The sequence below is a fragment of the Hippopotamus amphibius genome, chromosome X, assembly GCF_030028045.1.
Source record: "Hippopotamus amphibius kiboko isolate mHipAmp2 chromosome X, mHipAmp2.hap2, whole genome shotgun sequence".
Classification (NCBI taxonomy): domain Eukaryota; kingdom Metazoa; phylum Chordata; class Mammalia; order Artiodactyla; family Hippopotamidae; genus Hippopotamus; species Hippopotamus amphibius.
In genome coordinates, this window is record NC_080203.1 from 109,232,882 (window position 1) to 109,252,186 (window position 19,305).

Consider the following 19,305-nt stretch of genomic DNA (forward strand, 5'->3'; position numbering starts at 1 on the left):
TTTGAGGGGCGGGGCGGGGCTGTTTGGCCGGCTGGTCGGGTGGGAGGGGGAACCCCGGTTCTGGCGGGGGCGGGGCGAGACCGCGGTGGTTGGCAGCGGCGACGCCCAGCTCAGGGGGAGCAGCAGCAGCAGGGTCGTCCTTCAGTTGAGCAGGATTGACAGAGGGCCTTCCTCAAGGTCAGGTGGCCGGAAGATGGTGAACGGGGTGCAGGAGACGTGGAGTTTGAGGTTCCGGTGACACATCCACGGGCAAGTGTCTGACGGCGGGAAATGGAACTTTGAAGCTTGCGGGAGGGGTGCGGGCCAGAGATAACGGATCTGGGAGTCCCCAGCTCCCAACTGGTGGTTGGAACTGAGAGTGAATGTTTCTACCCAGGGAGGGTGTGAGTGTGTGGCAGAAGGACAATACCGGGCTCGGCAGAACTCTAGGCGGTGTAAACACTGGAGTGTCTATATAATCCCTTTTGTGTCTGAATAGGTCATCCATGCACATTGTATGAAATCCAAAGGGTTCAAAAGGCACGTAGAGAAAAGTGAGTCTTTCTCCAACCTTGTGCCTTGGCTGTCGTGCTCCCAGCACTGGAAGCTGCCGCCTTTACTGCCTCCTCATGTGATCTCTCAAAGATATTCTCTACATTTGCAAATATCTGCAAACATTTTTGTGGTTGTTGAAATTATTTCACACAGTGCCATGTAGTGTTCACTCTGGTCTTTTCATTCTACTTAAAGATTCCTGATTATTTTACATATGCTGGAGGAATATGCCAGAAGACGAGGGGAAGAGAGCTTGGGAATGATAGCATTTTCCCAGAGGAGGCAGGAGGGAGAGGGGCACAAGGACACAGGAGGGGGCCTGGTTTTGAATGGGAGAAGGGCCCCTTCTGGAAATAATGTCTTAGCTGACGCAGCCAGGGTAAGGAATGGGGGTGGGGAAGGTAACGGTGAATGTTAACTGTCCAGTGGACATCATTGGTCATTAGTAGAGACTGATTCTCATAGCTGGTCTACACATTTTTTTAAGTTGGATTGCGGGGAAAAGAGTAGTATATGAGAAATGCAATGAATCTGGGCCCTCGTGTCACTTGGCCATATGAGCCCCCAACACAAAGTGCTACAGAGCCTTAATAGAGAAAGGGAGCTCCTTATCCCACAAAAACCGACAAGGTCTTTCATGGCCAGAGAAGCTGCCGTATGAAGAGAAGCTGAAGGGCATACCCACTGCACTTAATAAGCTGTGCAGGAGTCAACCGCCCCCGCTCTACACACACAGGGCAGTTACGTGGGGCGGGGTCACCCTGATTCCGGGGCAGAGTTTCTAACGAAGCAACCCAATAACTAGATTTCCTTCAGTTTATGCTGAGTTAATTGAAGCTTGTGGGGACCAGTTCATCTATCCAATTCATGGAAGTGGACGGAGGACCCAGAATGACAATTTCTTTCCTCCTTGATCCGAGCTCTCCCTCTTTTTAACGGTCTTGTTATACTAAATGTATTAATATTGCCTTAAACCTTTTGGAGGAGCAGCATGAGGGGTTTTTTTTTTAGAAGAAAATTTTCTTTTTCACCGTAAACACAGTTTTAATATTCATATTACAAATTCTCTGTAGACAGAAAAACAAAATTTAACTTGGACTATAGGTAGCCTTGTATAATCTTTTTAAATTGAAGTATAGTTGATTGAAAATATTGTTTCAGGTATACAGCACAGTGATTCGGATATATATGTGTGTGTGTGTGTGTGTGTGTGTGTGTGTGTGTGTGTGTGTGTGTGTATACACCTTTTTTTCAATCCTTTTCCATTATAGGGTATTAGAAGATATTGAATATAGTTCCCTGTGCTATAGAGTAAATCCTTATTGTGTATCTATTCTGTGTATGGTGGTGTGTATCTCTTAATCGCATACTCTATATGTATCCCTCCCCCCTTTCCCGTTTGGAAACCATAAGTTTGTTTTCTATGTGAGTCCGTTTCTGTTCTGTAAATAAGTTCATCTGTACTATTTGTTAAATTCCACATGTAAGTGATATATATTTGTCTTTCTCTGTCTGACTTCACTTAGTATAATAATTTCTATGTTCATCTGTGTTGCTGCAAGTGACATTGTTTCATTCTTTTTTATGGCTGAGTAATGTTCCATTGTAGAGGTATATGTATATATGTGTGTGTGTGTGTATACACCACATCTTCTTTATCCATTCATCTTTTGATGGAGAACCGCATAAGTTTTACATGCAAATACTCTAAATGAGGAATACATGTATTTTAAAAGCGGGAGTTATCACTCCATTTTAGGGTCCTCTTGGTCTTAGATATCTTGGAAATCATAACACCAATAAACTTGTCTGGCGAGTTTAGATCTTGGCATAGGAAATGGGATAGTCGTGAGGACTGCTTCACACCACAGGAAAACTGAAGTACCCCCCTGGTGATAACAGTATGCATGACTTGCTGGTACAGCTGCCATCTTCCCAGAGCAGGCTGGGTGGAAGCTGGACTTCTTACAATCCAGTTTCCCTTTTTAGATCCTCCATGAAGACCCTCATCCTTCTTTTGGCTTTTATTACCAGACCATCCTGCTACAGTAGAACTGACTGTAGTTTTAACTCTCTTCAGTTGCTTTCCAGGCCTGAGGATATCATTCCATTCAATTCACCAGATAGTTAGTGAATGCTTAATGTGTTTTTCAAACAGGACTACAAAAAGGAATGTGTCGGTTTGTACCCTCATGGGGCTCAAAATTTAATAAAAAGACATTAAAATATAAACAACTAATTATAACCCAGTGTTACAAGTGCTCTGAGGGCACGGGGTGAGTGACTAATTCTGTCTGAGGGACTGGAGAGACCTTCACAAAGGGAGGTGAAGATAAAGGCTGAATAGGAGTTTTCTAGGCTGAGAGAGGGAGTAAGGATGAGCTTTCCAGACTTTTGGGGCAGTGAGTTATGTGTGGCCAGAGCACAGGATGCAGAGAATAAGAGAGTGGTGGAATGGTAGGTGGAGACCCTATATGTTTAAAGGGCTTTACATGTCAAGCAAAGGAGTTTGGATTTTATCCTGTAAGCAGTTGAACAGTGAAGGCTTTTTGAGGAGGAGACGATTTAGAAAAAAAAAATGTAGGCAGGGAGCTGAAGCCACGGAGATTGGTAGAAGAATAGAGCAACAGTTCATTGAAAGATGGCCAGGCTCTTCACTAAGGATCTCTTAGGCAAGTGAAGAAGGGATAGAGAAATGGGAAGTCACTGAATGAATGAGGCCGGGGGGAGATTGGAGCAGGAGGAATTGGGTGATATGAAATTTTTTATCAGGAAACCAGGAAATGATCATTCAACAACAACAACAACAACAACAACAACATAGCACACACAAGAAAAGCTACTGATTGGCCAAGGTCAATAAATAGAGAAGAAGAACTGTGTATTGCACGTACTGAGTTCTGTTTGCCCAAGCTGATTCAAGTGGAAGTCTCCTACATTGATTTTGTGTAGTCACTTTCCAAAAAAGGATTCTTTAAAAAAGCATAGCAGTAAGATTCCTGTAGGAGAAAGAGTAAAGCAGTGAACATAGTAGGGATTAGCTTAGTTGATATAATTGAGCTTCAAATTGGGTCTGAGGTTCCCTGCAGGCAGGGGGATAAGAGGAAACAATGATTTGTCTCTCTCTCAATATGGGATGAAAGAAGCATGAAACTTTCTAAGGTAACACCATAGTTTTCCTGGTTCTGAATAACAGTAACAACAAAAACAAATAGCTGTCATTTGAGTGCTTGCTGTGGACCAAAACTGTTCTGAGTACATGTAAGATCTTATTTAACCCCCACGACAGCCCTATGAAGGAGAGGCTGTTTTCCAAATAAAGACTCCATGGCACAGAGTATGAAGGACACGTCATACAGCTAGCAAGGAACAGGGCCTGGATTCAAGCTCAGGCCTTCCTGGACTCTTAAACAGTGTTAATGCTTGATGTGATGACTGGCTAGTCTCCTTATCAATATTTTTATAACAAAAACTGAAGGAAATTTTATGTGGCTGCTTCTAGTGGCCTTTGATAATTGTGGAAAGCTTGCCATTAAAGACCAAAGAAATGATGACAGTTCTCCATGGATGAAGGTCACTCTCGCCCAAAATGTGTTCTACAGAATACCTGTAAGATACTCTAAAAAGATAGATTCTAAGGACAGATAAGCTTTGGAAGTGCTTGTATTGGGAAGTCTTGATTAATTTGCATTTGCATTGAAGAGTCCAGAAGTAGAGAAACATGAGTAGCTCTGTTTAACCCAATGTTGGTTACACACACTTGACCTCAGCCCAGTTGTAGTGTCCTGTGGAACTCACTTTGGTAAGAAATACAGGTCTGTACTACTGTCTCTGCGAATGAAGCCTGGATTTTTTTCAGAAAAGTAACTTCTGATTTTCTCCAGTAGTAAAGCCCTACAACCCCAGAGACCAAAATGATTTACTCTGGAAAATTCAAAGATAGGTAGTAAATCATCTCCCATAAGGATAATTCTGTGAGGTCTTTTAATGGAATATCCCACTGTGAGTGACCTGGCTTTCCAGTCAAACCACCAAAAGGAAGTTCCACCAATAACTTGACAAAAGTAATTCGCTACATGGAGTTCTTAATTGTTGTTACCTGACTGAATTTCAAAGGATGTCTACCAAAGACAGGAACTTTTGCTTCTATAACAATTACTGTTGGATTTTGCTTTCTAAGTTGTTAGATGCAAAGGCCAGTTGTTACTGGTTGTGATATAAAAGTGTATTACCAACACATGGGAAGATACTAGCAGGAATGCAGGTGTAACATTCATCTCAATGAGAGATTAAGGTATAAATGTTGAAGAGGTGTAGCTAGCGTATGGTCCTGTGTCCTACTTGAGGAAGCTGATTCCTTTTCTGGCACTGAAATGGTAGAGGATCAGTGATGAATCTGTCACCCTTGTGTGGCTTGGTACTTAGCAAGTTGAAGTTCACAGAACCCATGGTTAATGCAGACATCCAGGAGACTGTTGAAAAGACAGGTCTGGAGTCTAGAAGAAAAGTCTGGATTGAGAGTAATGGGTTGGGGAGGGGGGGTGGTGGGCTTAGGGAGAGGACAGGATTCTCTTAGGAAGAAAACATGATGTGGGAAGAAGACCAAGGACCTTCTGGTGTGCTTGATCGTAACTGGCTATGCCCAGTTCTCCACCAGTAGCCCAGTTAGAAATGGTTTCCTGGTTTCTATTACGTATGTAAATAGCTGACTTCTGCAGATGACCAGACCACCCCCCCCCCCTTTCTTTTAACTATGTTGATAATTAAAGTTGACCTTTTTCTGTATCTCCAAATTCTGGGTTACCTTTTGGTACCATTCTGTCTGCTAACTACAGTTTATAAGTAGATCCATATGATCCTTTTCCTGTAATTTCCCAGTAAATCGAAGTGATTATTTCAAACATAGAAATAACCTACATTAGTGGCTTGAACAGTGAGCATAATTCCCAGTCCTTTTGCATTAGTGTAAGGTTTGTCATCATGGACTAAGCAATATCTCGCAGCCTAGAAGGTGAGCTCTTGAAGGGTAAGGGACGGTATCTCACATATCTTTCGCTCTGTAGTGCTGGGTGTAGACATACGTGTTGATTAAATGAATGGACAAATGCCCCTTTGGAGTTTTCTAGGTCCCTGCTGGATTTTTTGGCTGGTTTTCCGCTCTGTTCTTTGTTTTTCTTATTTCTTATGTTATTGTTTTTTCTCCAGATCCTTTTATATACCTGTTTAGATTGTCATATCATTTTCTGTTTTTAAATTTTTACTGGAGTATAGTTGATTTTCAATGTTGTGTTAGTTTCAGGTGTACAGCGAAGTGAGTTAGTTACACACATATCTACTCTCTTTTAGATTCTTTTCCCAGATATGTTATTACAGAGTATTGAGTAGAGTTCCCTGTGCTATACAGTAGGTCCTTATTAGTTATCTATTTTATATATAGTAGTGTGTATATGCCAACCCCAATCTCCCAATGTATCCCTTGCCTTCCCTCCCCCGGTAACCAAGTTTGTCTTCTGCATCTGTGACTCTACTTGTGTTTTGTAAGTAAGTTCATTTGTGTCATTTTTTTTTAATTCCATATATAAGTGATATCACATGGTATTTGTCTTTCTCTGTCTGACGTCAGTATGATCATCTCTAGGTGCATTTATGTTGCTGCAAATGGCAGTATTTCATTCTTTTTTATGGCTGAGTAATATTTCTTTGTATGTAAGTACCACATCTCTTTAACCATTCATCTGTCAATGGATATTTCAGTTGCTTCCATGTCTTAGCTATTGTAAATAGTGCTGCTGTGAACACAGAGGTGCATGTAGCTTTCCAAGGTATGGTTTTCTCAGGATATATGCCTAGGAGTGGGATTGCTGGATCATGTGGTAGTTCTATTTTTAGTTTTCTAAAGAAGGTCCATACTGTTCTCCATAGTTGCTGTACCAATTTACATTCCCACCAACAATGTAGAAGGGTTCCCTTTTCTCCACAGCCTCTCCAGCATTTATTGCTCGTAGAGTTTTTGATGGTGGCCATTCTGACTGGTGTGAGGCGCGGTACCTCGTTGTAGCTTTAATTTGCATTTCTCTGATACTTAGTGATGTTGAGCATCGCTTTTTGGCCATCTGTATGTCTTCTTTGAAGACATTTCTATTTAGATCTTCCACCCATTTTTTGATTGGGTTGTTTGTTTTTTCACATAGAGTGAGCTGCGTGAGCTGGTTGTATATTTTGGGGATTAATCTCTTGTTGTTTGCTTTGTTTGGAAGTATTTTCTCCCATCCTGTGGGTTGTCTTTTTTTTTTTTAATAACTTTTTAATTAATTTATTTATTGGCTGTGTTGGGTCTTCATTGCTGCACACGGGCTTTCTCTAGTTGCTGAGAGCAGGGGCTACTCGTCATTGTGGTGCGCGGGCTCCTCATTGTAGTGGCTTCTGCTGTTGTGGAGCACGGGCTCTAGGCACCATGGGCTTCCATAGTTGCGGCACGTGGGCTCCATAGTTGTGGCTCACGAGCTCTAGAGCACAAGCTCAGTAGTTGTGGCGCACGGGCTTAGTTGCTCCGGGGCATGTGGAATCTTCCCAGAGCAGGGCTCGAACCCGTGTCCCCTGCATTGGCAGGCAGATTCTTAACCACTGCGCCATCTAGGAAGTCCTGTGGGTTGTCTTTTATATCATTTTCCATTGGACTGAAAACATTGAAGTTCTTTAGGTTAACTCAGACTTGAATATTCCCTGGGCTTATTTTGAGGCTCTCATTTAAGTTCATTGGCTGAAAATACTGAGAAGTGTCTGCATGGGTAATTCTGCAGGCATGTACACACCATCTTTCTCTTATGTGCATGGGTTCAACTTGATTCCTCCATAGTAGGAGAGAGCATTAGAAAATTATTGACTTCCTTGGGGAAATATCTTTTGTGCTATGAGAAATAGTATTTAGAATTTAGAACTGATTTTTTATAAGAGCTTTATCAAGCTGTAATTCACATACCATAAAATTAACCTATTTAAAGTGTTTAAGTCACTGGTTATTAGTATATTCACAGAGTTGTGAAACCATTGTCCCATAACCAATTTTAGAACAATTTCCTCACCCCAAAAAGACACCCCATGTCCATTTTCAATCACTCTCCCTTTCTTCCAAAACAACTGCACCCCAGCCCTAGACAATCACTAATCTGCTTTGTTTATATGGATTTGTTTACTCTGGACATTTCACGTAAATGCAGTGATACAATACGTGGTCTTTTGTAACTGGCTTCTTTCACGTAGCATATTGTAAAGGGACACCCATGTTGTAGCATGTATTAGTACTTCATTCTTTTTTATTACTGAATGATATTCTATCGTGTGGAAATACCACGTTTGAAAACACTCATTTGGCAGCTGATGGACATTTGTGTTGTTTCCACTTTGTGGCTATTGTGGATAATTCTGCCAGGAACCATTTGTGCACAAGTACTGGGACTTACTTTAAAGAAATGATTCTGTAGTTTCTGTCATTGTAATAGAGGAGACCATGGGATCAAATATGGCAAAGAGTGTATAGCAGTGCATGCCAGGAAGTGGAAAATAGGCCATCAAGATAAATTTACTGGGAGAATGTAAGGCCAAGTCTAACTACTCATGAGGGACTCAAGCCAGGACACACAAAGCTTAAAATTATGATTCTCTTAGAGACTGTGACAGCTTTTTGCTGACCACAGACAATGAAAGTTTGATATTTTATGGTATTTGTCTGAAAATTGAAACACATTTTTCCCAATGGTACTATTCCTGCCGACTAGACTTCCTCACTTCTAAAACCTTTCCAATCCTAGTGTGCTTTTTGTATGGTTAAGATTGGTCTCTGTCACATTTGTCTTGGGTTTTGTTTGTCTGCCTTATTTGCAGGTATAACAGGATTTTTTAAATGAACTCTTCTTGTGTTGAACTTCTGATTAATACATTTATTCTTGGACAATACTGTGTTAGTCCTTGATCAGGAATGTGTGAAAAAATATGTCAAGTCACTGAAGATTAAAAAAAAAAACTGAAGCCAATTAATACTGTCAGGTTCTGTCTCATGGAGCTCGAGCAAGATATAGATCACTATGTCAAGGGCAAATCCTGAGACTAGACTATATCTAAATACATTAACCTTGTAGACTTGGTCTGAACAGTTTATTACAGCAGTGATCTATGGACAAAATTTTGTAATTCTGTCACATGCCCAGTAGATTTGGTCAAATCTAAGGAAATCTCATCCTGGTGATCTTAGCTCAGTGATTTCATTTTGCCCAGATGCTCAGCTGTGATACACTTTACTATAGCACAGATGGTGGACAATATACAGTAATTCCCAGATTCTGGGGTAGCTACAATAATGACTGCGGCGGGTGGGGGGGGGGGGGTGGCGAGAATTACAGAGAGCAAATGGTGCATCAGTTTCTAAGCACGCGCGCGCATCCTCCCCTCCAATATGTATGTATATATTCTGCCAAGCTCAGTAGCTGTTACTAGACTGCTTTTATTTCAGACTACTTAAGTACTTCCCTTTGGTAAGAGACTTTCAGCACACCTGAGGTTCCAAATCCAAAGAGTGCGCAATATAGAGAGAAAGAAGTCATAATAATTATGAACACTTAGGACTAACAAAGCTGTGCATATAGAATGTGGACCCGACTGACTCACTGAGCCTCCTGATGGGGTGAGGGCTTGGGTCAGTTGCCTAGCCTCAGCAAGTGGCAGAGCCTGGCTGAGTCAAGGTCTTTCTGACTCCAAAACCATGCTCTCAAACCCTGTTCTAATTCCCGCCTCAGCCATGGGTGATAAACGGCACCAAAAAGGCAGTGTGTCCAAGAAAATATATCTTGTTTTTCTTTACTTGCTTCAACATCGCTTTGAAGTGCAGGTATCACTGGAAGAAATGGTACATTATTATAAAGTCCCAGTAAGGTTTACTCAGTAGGAAGGGGGTTGGAAATTAAGAGCTCTGAATGTATTAACAAGGGGACAATGTAAAGAGGATTAGAAACAGGAGCCTGGGGGTTCCTGCCATTTTTACTGTTTTGCTTAAGGCAGACCTAAAATATGCATATTTTTACTTCCCACCCTGTGAGCAGCTCCTTAACTCACACTGCTAGTGCCAAGGCATATTAATGTCTCTTCCCATCTAGTTTAGGGGTATTTTTGACTTTGTGTTTGACAAAATGTTACAGTATAGCTTTAAATATTTTAATTATAATTGAAAAAGGCTCTGTGCAATTTCCAGTTTTTAAAATACCTCACGCTTGCAAAATGTGTCTTTCTCATTTTTTTAGAAACTGCTAATTTGCTAGATTTATAGTTGCTGTAATAGTTCTCTATGATTTACTACATTTGCCTGAATCCAGATTGGTGGATATGATTTAGCTGCTTTTAATACTGTATGAGGGTAAGGCTACATTTCTCTGGGCCTAATCTTTTTAGATGCAGACCTTTGTAGTGGTTCCCAATTTATGAAATAGATCCTGTGTGTGTTCATGCTTTGATACAGTTTAATGTATAAGAGTGTTCAGAAGACAGCGATTGCTGGAAAGTGATCTTCATACAATTACATAATTACACACAGTAGGCAAGTTGCATGTAACGAGTACATGACCGACACTGAAAACACTTGATTGACATCTGTAAATTAGTAGAAAATACACAAAGATTGTTGTAATGTTCTCTACCATAACTAGCATGTAGCTTGTTATGATTGCTGGAGGGACCAGATGCTTTCATGTTTTCAGCAGGTAGAGGTAAGGCCAGTTTGATTTCTCTCTCTCTCTCTTTTTCTTTTTTCTTTTCTTTTTTTTCTTTGATTTGTCTCATAGCCATTAGCTAGTTAGGGAAAAAAATTTAATGTAAATTTCTGTCTGGACAACCACATTTATACACATGATGACATAAAACTGATCGGATACAGCTACATAGTTGTAGAATGAAGGGATTTTTTTAAGCTCTGTGGAGAATAAGAAATTAATAATGGATGGGAGATTTTTTTGTTTGTTTTTTTTTAAGCAAGACTGGCTGCAGGAAGACATTGTGGTGACGGAAACCATGTGAAGTGAATTTGAATTAGTGTTCTTTAGGGAGCTACCAGAGAGACATAATTTACGAGATAATCAAGAACCTCAGTAGATTCTCTGCGGAGTCGTTGTCTGATCCCTGACACATATTCGTCTGTAACTCCACAAATACCTTCTAACAATTAGAGAATCAATAGAGGTGAAATGTACATGTATAACTTCAAGAAAAGCAAAATATATATATCCGTAACAATATAAATTGACAGCCAACTGTTACAATGAGCAGATTGTGTGCTTGTGGTTAAGGTTTAAAATGACTCATCTTGGAAGAGTGGTATCTCATTGATCTTTTATAGGAATGATATCCCCTATGCGCTTTATAAATACTGCGTCCAAAAAAACCCAGCATTATGATATACTTTAAAAGGTGCTGACATAGATGTTTTTAAATATAAGAAAATGACCGAGTTCGTAAGGTCTAAATGGCTTCACTTCCCAACCCCTAACACCACTCTGTAACTATGACCACATTTATTAGGAAATGTCTAGTCAAAGTTATCTCTAATTCAACTCCTTGAACATCACTTTTCCTGGTAATCATGAAAATTCATAAATACCTGTAAAAGAGAATTTAGACTCAAGTGAAAGAACTTTGTATTTTCTTTAGTTTGGCCATGATACCTCCTTCTGAGCTATTTCTGGTGCTGTTTCTGGCTTTCTGAACCTTTGGCACGGCAGCTTGTCCCGCCTCAGAGCATCAGGAGAAAAAACCATTCCCTCAAAATCAAGTTTGTTACTGAGCTTAACAGAAGTTTTATGTATGCCACATATTTGTTTAGGAGACGGCACTTGTTTGGTGCATTGAAACCTGTTCTGGTAAATTTAGATTTGAACGAGTACTGAGGGAACCTTGACCATACATTTACATAATCGGCATGTCCTGGTAGGTCTCTGGTTAAGATGATGTTAGCTTTTGCTTTAAGACGTTGTCTTCCGCTCCTACCATTTATCCAGTGGTAGGTAATATATGGAGTGAAAGAAATTAAAAAGCCATACTGGACTTTAAAACAAGATAAACATCTCTGTGGATGAGCAGTGGGGAGTTGGGGGGAGGGGGGCAGGACATAGCAGTGTGTGGGGCTTGGTTAGTGGACTTTCAACTCCTGTTGGAATAACAGGAATTAAAATTCTCCTCACCAGGTTGGGGCTCAGAGCCAGATTTGAAATCAGGGTCCTGGCAAAACACACCTGGAGAGAGACATACACAGAGTCACTTATACTTGAGAGGAAAATGAACAAAGAACAGTGTGGACTGCAGCAGGGGACTACAGCTTATATGTAGCCATGGACCTGATGCATAGAGCCTAGGGAAGAAGTGAGAGGTATGGTTGAGACGGGGTGCGTCACAGCATTTGAAGCCGGGACCTGAACCATGCTGCCTGGTGATGAAATTAGCCGTGATTGCATTCATAGCACTCAATGTAGGAGATGCAACCTACCAATTTAAGATCTAGCCCTAGACGAGAGGCCCTGAGAGACCCTGCTTCCTGAGTGGAAACAGCCATAAAGCCACTTGACAGAGAGAAGTTGAGTTCAGAAGGAGAGAGAACTAGAAAGGGAAACACTCATACACAACGGAAAACAGAACACACACCCTGTCCTTTTCAAAATGTCTCTAAAGCCAAATCCCAAACACGCAAAGACTTGAGACAGCCCCCGCAAAGTGACCATCGGATGATGAATTAAGGCTGGATGAGAATAAAATGATTGTAAGTACATGTCAGATGCTCAAAGACATGAATAAGGAAATACCGTTTACTAAAATCACAAGAAATTAAGAAACAGAAATTGATGAACAGATGGATCTGAACAAGACATCGTTGGAAATTCAAAACTCTCATCACTGAAGCTACTGAACTCAATAGAGAGAATTCTAGGCTGGACCCAGTGAGAGAAGGTAAGGAATGGAAAAGAGGATTCTGAGGACTTTACTGTACACAGCACTAAGAAAAACAGATAAATATAAATAAGCAATTAGAGAAACATGGGGAATTGGCCACAAGACTCAAAAATATACCTCATACAAGTTTCAGAAGAGAGAATGGAGGAAATGGCAGAGAAGCAGTATTTGAAGCAGTAATAGCTGAGAATCTTCCAGAAGTGAAGAATGATGTGGCTCCTTAAGAAAGTGGTCTCCCGAGAGAAATTTCAAACATCGGGGAAGGCAAGAAAGGCCTGTGTAGAGCACTTGGAATTCTTTACAGCTCAGCTTTGGGAAGCCCTGGCTGGTTCAAAGGAGCTTTTTCTGTTTTTCACATAAAAGATAAAAACATAAAAAACAGAAATGCCGTGTGTTGTATGTATTCAACCGTGGTTTCTGAACAAGGGCACTTAGAAATAACTGATTAAAGGAGAGCTCTGTGGAAAACTAGACCCAGAGGAAGACCTTTCTAGAAAAGGTGGTCTCCTGTCAGCAACCTTGTGAAAAGTAAATGGGAGCATGCTGTTGTACTATCCTTAAGTCCATGTCTAAAAACAATGTTTTCAAGAAGAACACTGTGGATGACCCACTCGGGTAGGAAGAAAAGTCTTGAGTGGGATTCTGCATAAAAAGCTGTTATCTCCCGGGACGTTTCAGAGAAGGTGGATTTCTTTTAGCGAACACTTCAAGGGGAAAAAATAGAAGGTAATTCCTATCAGATGAGACCTTGTGAACACTGGATGCTGCTTCAGGTTCACAGAAACATTCAGATGACTGTCAGTTAAGTGGCCAGAAATTGGATTTAATTAACGTGAACAACTACTTACGTTGGTTCACGCCCAGAGGACCTACATGTAGAAACTGGCTGAGGGTCAACTTGTTTTGATGAATTTCTTATTACTGCTTTGTCAAAGCCGATTGCAGTGAAACAAACTGCACATATAACTCTCCTTGAAGACTGAGAGCGGACAGGATTTCAGTCAATGCAGATAGGAGACTGTATCCCTGTATCTGACAAAGATCATAGAGTGATCTTCCTGCATGACTTTAAACAAATTCCTGGGAAACTTGTAACATTAGGCACAGGGTAGAGCTTCACACAGAAACAAGCAAATAAAAACAGACTGGACTGAAGTAAAATCCTCTTCGGTGCGCGGAGATCCAGCATTTTGAAACTAGGCGTTTTGGAACACGTGCCATCGCCTGAGGGACGATGGGAAAAACCCTTCGGGCCTGCTCAGCCACTTGCCTCTCATGTCTTTTCTCATAGATAAACATCTCCCACATCTGTGGATAGGACATCCTCTAACCTGATGAAATACCATCTGTGAACAACAGGAATCTGTCATCTTATTTTTTGCTATTCATCGTACCTGGAAGAAAGATCTCAAGAGTTGTAATCATTTGCTGGGTATCAAATAACACGTGTCCTCCATTGGAATTGTATTCTCAGCAATTCTAAAGCAAGAAGGAAATCTATACCTCTAAATGTGTGTATTGAAAAACATAAAAGTAAAGAAAAATGATTTAAGCAGAACCGAAAAACTAGAGGGAAGACACAGTAAGTTACAGAACATCATTAATGGACATAAAAGGAGACTAGAATCACTGAAGAGCTTCGCCACACTCCTGGATGTGAAGACTCAATAACACGAAGTCAGCTCTTCCCATTGTACTCTATGCATTCGGTGTAACTCAAACCCGAACTTTCAACAAGGGTTTTCCTTAAATATGAAATGTTGACACTAAAATCTTAGGGAACCTCAGAGGGGTCTGAAGAGCCAAGACAATTTTAAGACAGAACAAAGTGGGAGTGAGAAGGCCTACGAGACGACAGCGTATTTAACGCCATAGTGTGGAATTTGCACAGGGACGTAAAGAGAAACCAACAGCAGAGAACAGAGAGCTCAGAAGCACGCTTGTGTATTTATGGATGCTTGATGTATGATAGAAATACCATAGAAATCAGTGGGGAAAAGGTGGCCTGTACAAATGAATGGGGCTGGCCTAATAAGTTATCTATGTGAGGGAGAGTACAATTACATTTTGTGTTCACACCAAACACAAAAGATTCTGGGTAAAGTCCTAAATGTGAAAAACAGCATTTTAAACGCTTAAAATGGGGGTGTAAGGAAGATTTTTTTAAAACATAGAAAGCAGGAAAACTGTCGTACGATAGGATGCCAAGAATACAAAGATCGGCTATGCTAAGAGATGGGTAGGAGATAATATTTGCTGTGCATATAACTGGCAAAGGGTAAGCATCTAGAATATAGCCAGAACTTGAATACGAGAAAGAAAACCCAGTAGGGAAATGGGGAAGGAAAGATGAAAGCCAACTAGCATGAAAGAAGTAAGTTCAGCCTCGAGGAATTCCCTGGCAGTCCGGTGGTTAGGACTCCCCGCTTTCATTGCCAGGGGCGTGGGTTCGATCCCTGGTCAGGGAACTAAGATCCCACTCAACTGTTTGGTAAGACGAAGTATTTGATGAAGATGTAGCGAAATGGAAAACCTCACTCACTACTGGTGGGAGAGCGAATGGGTATAAAAACACTTAGGAGAGCAGTTTGGTGATCTGTAGCAATGTTGAAGATGTTGCTAGAACCCAACAATTTGACATCTACATATATGCCGTAAAGAATCTCTTAAACAGGTATCCAAGGAGACAGGTAGAAGGAAGTTCATTGCGTCAGGGTTTGTACTAGTGACAAGTTGGAAAGAATCCAAATGTTCACTGACAGGGGGATGTTGTTGGCATCCTCAAGCAGCAGAATACTACCTTACAGCAGTTAAAATCATGAGCTATTATGTATCAACATGGATAAATCTCCAAAACAGTGCTGAAGGCCAAAAGCGACTCTTAGAATGGTACGTACATGCTTCAAGTTCTTAAACATAAAGTTTAAGAACATGCAAAATAATGCTGTTCGAGTGAATCATGTGAAATGGCCATTTATGTAGGTTAAAAACAGCCAAATGTCAGCATCTTTATTAAGCTGAAGCTAGTATTTGTGGATGCATTCATGGTGATGATGGACCTGGAACTCAGGATGGCATTATCTCCTTGGGGGCACTGATGAGCGGGGAAGTGATATCACAGTAAGGAGAATTTGTGGGGAAGCTTCAGCTGTAACTGTCATATTTTCTTCAAAAAATTTGAAGAAAACATGGCAAATGTTAAATGTATGAAAACGTTGCGGTGGGTACATGGGTACACTCTTACTGTGTTCTTGTCTATTGCTGTTGAAAATCTTTGGTGATTTTTTTAAGCAAACTAAATTGTCGATAGAGGTATAAGAATTATAATCTCATGACATTATAAGCAAGTATTTACCAAAGGGTTAAGTCCTTTGCAGCTTGATTATGTAAACATGGCACTCATAAGCCTTTGAGTATAGAAGACTGAAAAGCATCTCCCCTCACACACTCCGGGCAGACGCTTCAAATTTTATTTTGGTTTAGTTTTTTTTTTTTAAGCATTGCTAAAATTGTCATCACAGAAACCATTCATTAAGTGCCTCTCTTTTGCTTGCTGTTGTGTTTGGCGGTGGTCAGATGTTATCTCTCTGCCCTTTTATGAGAAATCTGGTGATGATATTCAACTTTTTTTTTCCCTACTTCTTTGATGCCAAACAGGAACCTGCAAGCAGAATATGATCGTCTCAAGCAGCAGCATGAACATAAAGGCCTGTCCCCACTGCCGTCCCCTCCTGAAATGATGCCCACCTCTCCCCAGAGTCCCCGGGATGCTGAGCTCATTGCTGAGGCCAAGCTACTGCGTCAACACAAAGGCCGCCTGGAAGCCAGGATGCAAATCCTGGAAGACCACAATAAACAGCTGGAGTCACAGTTACATAGGCTAAGGCAGCTGCTGGAGCAAGTGAGACCCACCTCTCTCTATCATGGGATATTTACGAAAATGCATCTTCCCCCTCTTCCAACTGAAAACTAGAACTCTGAGTCCTTTTCAGAAATGCCACAAGCATCGATTTGTTACTTAGTATGGGCCTAGCAAAGTGCTAGATATCAAGGGATATACGAGGAGGAGGAAAAACCAGTATGTCATTTTATAGTTGTTCCAGATGATTCCCTACAAAAACTTTTTGACAGATTTAAAAATTCATCTTGGGGGGAAAAAATACCAAAAGGTTTCCACTGGTGATCTAAAAGTGAAAGTTTTACCTCTTGAAATGTGCTTTTTTTTTTTTCCCCAATGAGTCTTATTTTCTTCTGTGCCTTCGGGTTTTTTCTTTTGATAATCCCTAAGATGTCATTTTTTTTTAAGTCTCCATTGCAATGTGGCAGGGTATTGCACTGTAGGAGGCCCGACCTGCACATGTCCTGGCTTTCTGGGAATTCTAAATTTTGAGATAGGGTCTCTCCCTCTTGTTCCTTAATACTTGACAAAAATAGGACTTCTCCATTATATGTGTGTGGTGGCATATGATTTCACCGTTCTCACATGACCTCCTAAATCTTGCAGGTATTTAGTCTAATGATTTTCTGTATTGTATTCCACCATCGCTGTAACGTTTTTCACGCCTATCAGGGGGTGCAGTTCAGGTACAAAGACAGCATCCGTGGATCTTACCAACAGTGAACTTTCCCAAGCGTAACCATCTTTGGGTGGTTTCTACGTAGGAAAAGTCCTAATTTCTGAGTCTTGAGTGTCTAGAATAGGTTTATATTTATATCTTTGCGTGTTTACTATGAAAAGTAATTCTCTTTCCTTTTGGATGCCTCTAGCCCCAGGCAGAGGCCAAGGTGAATGGTACAACGGTGTCCTCTCCTTCTACCTCTCTCCAGAGGTCAGACAGCAGCCAGCCTATGCTGCTCCGGGTGGTTGGCAGTCAAACTTCAGAATCCATGGGTAAGTGTCTGTCTTAGCTACTCCTGGATTTTGTTCTCTCTTAAGGCCTGGAAGTGAATGGTGAACTGTGTGCTCAGAGGTTTAAGTCATCCACTAAATGATCTAATATTAGTTCTGGACAAGGGATTGCCACAAATGCCTTAGGGGTACAGAGAGCAAAGACATAGCCCTAGCCCTCAAAGGACTGGCTCTTCAGTTGCTCAGAACAAGGCAACGTGGTATTAAAGTTTCATTCATTTTGGAGATCAGAGAAGGCTTTTTGACGAATTGATATTTGTGAAGGGTTCGGAAGGCTGGAGTAGGAACTGAGCACGTGTTGACGAAGATATAGCATCACCGAAGATGTGGAGATGAGGACCTTGGGCCAAGGGCGGGAAGGAGCCAGTGGTCCAGTTAGTAGAAAGATCGGGTCTGAGGAGGAGTTGGGGAGGCAGTCTGGCTGGAGAGGACGGTTGGGGGGGGGGTCACATTATAGTGACATGAATGCGGGGCAGTGGTGTTTGGGCAGTGTCGGGGAGCTGCTGCTGGAAATCACGTAGCAGGTGAGCAGTAGCTAAAAGGATGTACTGTGGCCGTTTCATCTGTCCCGAAATAAAACTTTTTTAGGTGGAAAGACTAGTGAGGAGGCAATCACAAAGGCCAAGTTATGGGGCTTCTGAGGATGCCTGAGCGATGTCTGGGATGGGAGGAGATGACTGTGAGACTTAGTTGAAAGTAAGAATACCCAGGGCCAGGGGCCTCACTGGAAAATGTAAGGACAGGAAATGAGGGGCGAGGATGTGGTTGGAAGAAGAGAGTGACCCTTTTGAATGTGGAAATACCGCGCTTTAGGAGGTGGTGAAAGGACAGTCTGGAGAGATTTGAGAGTGAACGCCACAGCATTGATAGGTGAAAGGGGCGAGATGAGAACTATATAACAAAGGTGCTTGGATACAGTGTCGGGGAAGACCTCCGTTGGGGTGCTGGGGCACTGAAGAAGTGGGGAGTAGTGCTGGAAGGTGGACAGCACTGAATGATATCCTCCAAATTGAGACGGAACACTAAGACCGAAAAACGAAGCAGGCAACTCCATCCAGTATAAATATGAAGGTTATTGCGGGTAACTTACGTGCGGGTGGGGTCAGGTGGACACTGATCCCGAGGCATTTGCAGCTGCACTCCCTGCCGCTGAAAGGGGTACAGGGAGACTTAAAGGGGCCAAAGCATGTTTGCACAGATGGAAACTGGGGCGGGGGGTGGGGGCTGTCGCATGACTATTTACCATCTGCATCAGCAAAAGGCATTCTTCCAGGTTTCTTATTAGATGAAGGAAGAGTAGAAGTTGATGGGGAACTTGTCTCGCTCGGGCACATCCCTAGTGAGGAGGCTGAAGCTCCATCACGGGGAGAGGGGAGGCCTGTGTGCCCAAGATGGAGCTGAGAAAATGGAGTCAGTGTGGTTCAGCTACACAAGCAGGCATAGGTTTAAGGAAGAAGATGTATGTTAACAGGTCAAACGCTGGAGAGGGCTCAATCGACATAGAAACAAATTACAGCTCAGGGAATCACTGTACGTGCATTAGCTGAAAAGGCTTTCTCAGAAGTGGCTAAGAGAAGGCCAGCTGGAGATGTCTGGTCTGTCTTCTCAGTGAAATAAAAGGTCAGGTGATCTAGAAAATGAGTGCGGCTTGAGGAAAGTGAAGACCCTTCTGGAACAGTAGCGAAATGGTCAGCCTGGGCCAGTGGTGCTCTCTGCCTAGGACGGGGTTCCAAGAACACTGGCGTTCATGAGGCAAGTAACAGAAGGGCAACACAAGGAAGCATTCTGCAGGGGCAATGAGTGCATTGTTAAAGTGCATTGTTAAAATGACCACGACAGGGATGGACAGCCATCTGCTTATTGGTTTTTCTTGCTGTGCC

The 19,305-nt window shown here is 41.8% G+C and overlaps 1 protein-coding gene across 9 annotated transcripts in view; it reads left to right on the forward strand.

Annotated features, from left to right (window-relative positions):
• The window catches only part of DMD (dystrophin), a 1,940,210-nt gene that overhangs the window by 1,892,425 nt on the left and 28,480 nt on the right, over positions 1 to 19,305 (forward strand). For all 9 annotated transcript variants that reach the window (XM_057717394.1, XM_057717395.1, XM_057717398.1 and 6 more), the window contains 2 exons: positions 16,174 to 16,417; positions 17,284 to 17,407. In XM_057717394.1, the coding sequence (XP_057573377.1) occupies positions 16,174 to 16,417; positions 17,284 to 17,407 (368 nt within the window). The remainder of the gene's footprint in view (positions 1 to 16,173; positions 16,418 to 17,283; positions 17,408 to 19,305) is intronic.